This window comes from Grammomys surdaster, unplaced genomic scaffold (genome assembly GCF_004785775.1).
Source record: "Grammomys surdaster isolate TR1022 unplaced genomic scaffold, NIH_TR_1.0 210, whole genome shotgun sequence".
Classification (NCBI taxonomy): Eukaryota; Metazoa; Chordata; class Mammalia; order Rodentia; family Muridae; genus Grammomys; species Grammomys surdaster.
In genome coordinates, this window is record NW_021604655.1 from 2,402,309 (window position 1) to 2,408,987 (window position 6,679).

General features: G+C 49.5%; 1 protein-coding gene across 3 annotated transcripts in view; it reads left to right on the forward strand.

The window, feature by feature from the left end:
- Positions 1-6,679, forward strand: part of Prox2 (prospero homeobox 2) — a 22,053-nt gene that overhangs the window by 9,240 nt on the left and 6,134 nt on the right. For 2 of the 3 annotated variants that reach the window (XM_028771899.1, XM_028771901.1), the window contains one exon: positions 2,412-3,883. In XM_028771899.1, coding sequence (XP_028627732.1) covers positions 2,600-3,883 — 1,284 coding nt within the window. In that variant the 5' untranslated portion in view covers positions 2,412-2,599. Of the gene's footprint in view, positions 1-996; positions 1,051-2,411; positions 3,884-6,679 lie in introns of those variants that run through there. The other variant, XM_028771900.1, reaches the window with a different exon arrangement.

Sequence of the window (6,679 nt, forward strand, 5' to 3'; positions counted from 1 at the left end):
AAGAGCACTGACTGCACTTCCAGAGGTCCTGAGTTCAAATCCCAACAACCACATGGTGGCTCACAACCATCTGTAATGAGATCTGATGCCCTCTTCTGGTGTGTCTGAAGACAGCTACAGTGTATTCATATATAATAAATAAATAAATCTTTAAAAAAATTTTTTTCAGACAGGGTCTTCCTGTGTAGCCCCTGGATAACCTGGAACTCACTACATAGTGGGATTAGAGGCCTGAGCTACCATACCTGGCTCTTTAATAATTTACAAATGTCTTATTCAAAATGGAAATCCCCTAATTAATCTGACCCATGATCCCAACTTTCTTTCAGTGGTGTATTTCCCCATGATGGGGCTGCAGGTGTCACTGCCTCTGCTCATTTGCAGAGCATGGGGAACTTGAGTGTCTCTGCCAGTCACCCAGAGGCCTGGGGTGGAGGCTGAAGCCAAGGGCAGATATCACTGGCAGGTCTTCAAACAACAAAAGAGCAAGGCTCAGGGTAATAGAAATAAGTCAGCTCTCTGCCGTCAGTTGTGTGGGCACATCCATGTGCGTGTGCGTTTGTTTCTTATCGAGCCTGGAGTTCACTGATTCAGCTAGACTGGCTTGCCTTCCAAATCTCCCGTCTCTGCCTCCCCATTGGTGGGATTCCAGGCACACACCACCATAACTGGGTTTTATGCTGGTGCTGGGGTCATCAGGCTTGTGTGCCGAGCTGCCGAGACCTCTCCAGCCCCTTCAGCTGATATTTGGTTCAAGAAGGGCAAACAAGGGTGGAAGTCTGTAAAAGGGGAATTCATTTATCTCCTGTAGAAAATGGTGAATCTGCTTAACACAGAGAGAAACCAGTCAAATGGAGGCAGCTGAAGTGTGGCTGGGGTCAGAAGATTCTAGTAACTAGGAGCTGCTCCTGACAGCACAGAGCCCAAGTTTACTTGTCTACAAAAATGGGGGAATAATCCAGATCCAGGATTGGCGTGAGACAGTGAGTTGCCACATGTGCTGTCATCTGTCCTGCCTCATCTGTTAGATGCCTCATCAGCAGACTCTGGGTGTCTAGAACATTTCCAAGTGGCTTTCCCTAAAACAGCTTCCGTCTTATATCTTCTCCCAGTTTCTGCTCTTTACGTGATTTCTTCATAGCAGGCCTCATAACCTAAGAACTGGTTTCTACTTCCCCTCCTAGCCCCCAGAGTTTCCTGAGAACAGACTTCTGGTCTTAATCACTGCAGCCCTTCCACTGCAGCGGCCTGACCCTAGCAGGTGTTCAGTAAGTAGCTCCTGACTAGACGGTTAAGCTAACAGTGCATCATCTGGGCTCAGGGATGCAGGGCAGCACTGCGGTAAAACATCAGTGACTCTCAAACTTGTTTCAAATAAGATTCTTGGGTTCAGCCGGGCAGTGGTGGCACACGCCTTTAATCCCAGCACTTGGGAGGCAGAGGCAGGCGGATTTCTGAGTACGAGGCCAGCCTGGTCTACAGAGTGAGTTCCAGGACAGCCAGGGCTACACAGAGAAACCCTGTCTCAGAAAACAAAAAAAGATTCTTGGGTTCAGGTGTGTAGTAGCTCTCAATACTTGGGCACCTGCAGCAGCAGATTTCCAGGTCAAGGCCAGCATGGGCTACACAGGGAGACACTGTTTCAAAACTCAAACATATCTGGGGATGTAACTCTCTGCTGGTAGAGTGCACACATGTAATTGCAGCATGCAGGGGGATCAGAAGTTCAGGTTCACTCTCAGCTACACAGGAAGTTCAAGGCTACCTTGGGCTATGTAAGACCCAGTCTGGACTGGGGAGTTCCTGGCCCACTACCAGGGCCCTATTATTCTAATGAAACCAAAGGACTTTGCTATTTTAAAAGAGTACCCAGGTAACTCTGTTGTTCTCACTCACTCTGGATCTGACCAGGCTTAGCCTGACTTCATACTAGCTGTGTACAGATACTGTAGCAAAGTAACCCCTTCATGGCTTAGAGCCCGGGGATGTTGGGTAGGCTGTTCAGTTGGCCCCATCATCTTTTGTTGTTTTGACACAGGTCTCCCTATGTGGCACTCTCTGGCTGTCCTGGAATTCATTATGTAGCCCAGACTGGCCTCTAACTCATGGAGATCCATCTGCCTCTCCCTCATGAAGGCTGGGATTAAATGTGTGCACCACCATATCCTGCTACCATTATTATTCTGCTCAAACTTCCTCTAGAGGTTCTCTTTGGGAAACTTCTCAAAATGAGGGCCCAGTGTACATGGTGTGGTAGCTAGTTGGAAATGCAGAATCTCTGCCCTGTTCCAGATTGGCTGAATTGAAACCTGTACTTTATCAAGTTCCCAAGGTGGTTCCTGTGCCTATTCAAGTTTGAAAAGCATAGCTCTAATTGGTATCTATAGTTTTCTTCTTGTCTTTGGCTTCAGGAGTCGGTCCCAGAGGTTCCATCACCCTGGCCTTCCTGAATCCCAGAAGCAGCTGATTCTCACCCTTCTGTGTGTGAAGAAGACCCTTCAGCATGGTCTGGCCCACCACTTACTGCTCAATTTAGCAGGGCTCTCAAAGGACCTGCGCTCCTTCTGGGGTTCTGCACGAGCAGCCGGAGAGGCAGGTGATGGATCTGCCTGCTGTCTTGCTTTCTCCTCAGTCTCAGACCTGCATCCATCTGGCAGAATCCTGCATGGAACAAGAGAGATGCCCACCCACCGCAGAGGTGGGCAGAGACTCCTCCTTTCTCAGTGGTCAACTGCCCAGATCCAGCCTCACAGATGCTGATTGGTTTTGGGATGAGCACATCCAGGCAAAGAGGGCCAGAGTAGAGACCATTGTCCGAGGCATGTGTCTCTCTCCTAGTTCGCTGGTGTCAGGCAGAGCCAGAGAGAGCTCATTCTGTCCAGAAAAGGTCCGGGAGCGGAAGAGAAAGCAGAGCCTTCCCATGCACCAAGGTCCCCTGAAATCTAGCCCTGCCTGGGATCGCGGGCCCAAGAAGGGCGGGACCCGGGTGAAAGAACAGCTTCATCTGCTGAAGCAACAGCTAAGACATTTGCAGGAGCATGTCCTACAGGCCACTGAACCCAGAGCACTAGCACAGAGCCCAGGAGGTACTGAGCCGAGCAGCTCCCTGAGGGCAAAGCTGAGGAGCAGCTTCCCATCTCGTGCCTGGACTATGAACAAAGCTCACCAGAGTTCCAGCAAGGACGTCTGTGGAGCAGTGAAGCCCAGAGCAGCTGAGGTTCTACAACAGTCAGAGGAGCCTATGCTCTGTCCTCCTGGTCCACGGGCTTTGGTGGAGACTCTGAGGAAAGAGCTGAGCAGGGCTGTGTCCCAGGCTGTGGACTCAGTATTACAACAGGTGCTACTTGATCCACAGGGCCATCTCACACAGCAGGACCAAAGCAGCCAGGGGCTAGCATCAGAGGGCAGAAGCCAGCCTTCACCTCCAAGAAGTGCCTATAAGGACCCACTTGCTCTTGCCACCCTGTCCAGAAAGGTCCAGCCACAAGCTGGGGTTCCCTTGGGCAATTCAATGCTGACTAGGTCTCTAGATTCTCCTCTGTGTCCTGTCTCTCCAAGAGGAGTCCCCAAATCCTATCAGAGTCCCCTACCAAATTGTCCCTTGACAACTGTACCTCCCCACATCTGGGAAAATCAGATTCTTAGCCAGCTTCTGGGTCGTGGGCCCAATGGCCACTGGAGTGGCAGCCCTCCCCAGGATACATCTTTCCAAAGTCAAACCTCCCCAGAGTGTGCCCAGCAACCGTGGGGGTTGAGCCAGCAGCAGCTCTCCCTGTCTCTCACCCCTGTCCACCTGGAAAGCAGGCCTCACCTACCGCCTGTGAAGACGGAGCAGAGCGTGCTGCAGGGCGTGGCTGACTCACTTCCTCTCTCTTCCATCCACATATCCTTTACTGGTCATGGATGTGTCATGGTCCCCACCCAGAGAAACAGGAAACCAGAATGTGAGGAGGGGGCGGGAAGATCGAAGTTACACAGGGCATGGCTTTACTTTCCCCATGGTTTCGTTGGTTTGTTTTGTTAACAGGGTCCTACTCTTTAGACCAGGTCGGCCAGGAACTGTGTACTCCAGCTGGCCTTGAATCTTGGCAGTTCTACTACAACCTCCAAAGTGGTAGACTTATAAGCATGGGCTACGATTCCTTCTCTTTTATGTTCTACTCAACATGCTTATGACCTTCCTTCCTCGTGCCTCAAAGCCTATTAATTTCATAACCAAGTGGAAACCGTAGTCTAGGATTGATGCATCACAGGAAGATTCATTTACTGTTTTTTTTTTTAAAGATTTATGTATATAAGCACTTTATCTGCATGTACACCTGCACACCAGAAGAGGGCACCAGATCCCAAAAGAGATGGTTGTGAGCCAACCTGTCATTGCTGGGAATTGAACTCAGGTTCTCTGGAAGAGCACTCAGTGCTCTTAACCGCTGAGCCCTCTCTCCAGCCCAAGATTCTTTCACTTTATGACCCATCAGAGTCTGATGTAATTGACTTGCTCCTTTGGGTCTGAAATGGTTTTATTATTTTGCTTACTTTAAACTCAAACGGGCTTCCTTCCATGGAAGGAAGAACTCTGTATATGATTGGGCTACCAGCTGCCCATTCTCTCAGGAGCAACCTCATCCGAGGTATGAGCTTCCCAACCTTAGAGTCCTCAACATGGGTTTGCACAGTCCTGGTAGTCATGATGAATACATAAGGGATCAAGAACTAAGGGCTGAAAGGGTAGTTTCCCTCAGAGAATCGACAGCCCCCAAAGCAGCTGGAAGGGTGGGAAGCCTTCAGGTGTGATGGGGATACATGCCTTTGATCCCAACACTTGGGAGGCAGAGACAGGCAGAGTTCGAGGACAGCCTGGTCTATACAGTGAGTTCCAGGGCAGCCAGGGATATGTAAAGAAATCCTGTTTCCAAAAACAAAACAAAAACAAAAAAAGGAGGGGGGCAGGGACTGCAGCTAGCAAGAGCTGAAGGGCTGGGCACATGAAAGACTTCTCATGGGGAACCCCAAGCCATCTGAGCTGGCTTGGAGCTTTCCCCCACTTTTCTTCTTTTTTATGTTTCTTTTTTTTCCCAAGACAGTACTGCTGAATATCCTGGATCTCAATCTGTAGACCGGGCTGACATCTCACTCACAAAGATCCACCTGCCTCTGCCTCCCAAGTGCTGGGATTAAAGGCGTGCGCCACCACACCCCAGCGCCCACTATCTTAGTGTACCTCTTAATAATCTTCAGTGTATTGGTTTTTGTTGTTCTTTTTTGAGACAGGGTTTCTCTGTGTAGCCCTTGCTCTCCTGGAACTCTATAAACCAAGCTGGCCTCAAACTCAGAGATTCACCACCTGCCTCTGCCTCCCCTCTGAGAGCTGGGATTAAGGATGTGCCCCACCACCACCCACCTGGAAAATGTTAAAGAGAAATACGTAGCTTGGTTAGTTTCTTAACTGTGAAATTTCCCAGAGCCTTTACTGTGCTCAAGTCAGAGGTGACGCTTCAAGAGAATATAGGAAGCCAGAAGTGTTACCTTCCAACCAGCATCTTTTAGAATTGGTGTACCTGAAAGCATATTTTGAATGTTGCTTTTTCTAAAAGCAAGCTGTGGGCTGAGAGCTTCTCACTGGCCGTGTGAAGCCTATCCTTCAGATTCATATGGCTGAAGTGTAAACAAACCTGTATGCCTAGCAGCTAGCTACAAGGCTTTAAACCCTGGAGGCCAGCGCCAGCTGTTGTTTAAGACCTATGAGCGCCCCCTGCTGGTCCATAGAGGTAGAAACACTCCAAAGCTCAGGCTTCCCTGGAAGGCTTGTGAAACCCTAAAAGCAATGCTAAAAATCACTTTATTCTCCCTTTCCCTCTGTGGAGTTAAGAATATCCTGTATACAGACTGGGTATAGGAAATGCTATCTGCCTGGGCCTTTGATAAGATACTAGCTTAGACTCCCTATTGAAAGACCCTCTTTAAGAAGACTAATTTCTCGGGACTGGGTAGATCGCTCTGTGGGTAAATCCTCAAGCATAGGGGCTTAAGCTGGAATCTCCAGCACTCACATAACAAAGCAAGGTACAGCTGCACATGCCTGTGACCCAGTGACAAGAGTCAGGGCAATCCTGCTTGAGAGCTTGCTGGCCAGCTAGCCTAGCAGAAATGCCGAGTTTTTGATTCAATGAGAGATCTTCAACTCCCGCAGGAGAGAGCCATCAACTTGCCAACATTTGTAGACACCTATATATGCTCGTCCCTGCCTGGTGAGGGGATGAGCTTCAGGTTTGGGAGCCTATCCTAAGACAGCCCTAGCCCAGGCCTGGTCCCACTGTCAAAGTACAGTACTTAGCAATGAGGGGACTGGAGGCCCCCAGGGAGCATCCTGCCATCTTCCCCCACCCCCAACCATTCCTTCCCAGTATACTGCTGCCTGCAGTATGCACTTTGCTTTCTATGGGCCATGAAAGCCACACGAAATGGACGTCTTTAAAGGAACAAGTGTGCATAGCCCTATGCATTCCTAGCAGCCGGGCAGGACAATGATGATGGCAGTGTTTAGTGAAGGCTTTCTCTGTGGCAGGGAGGTCATAAACATGCCCACCATCACACCACACCACACTGTAAAAGGTCTAAGATCAATGCAAATATTTTTGGTGGTGCAACTTACTGGAGGCTATTTATAGACTTCCCCCCC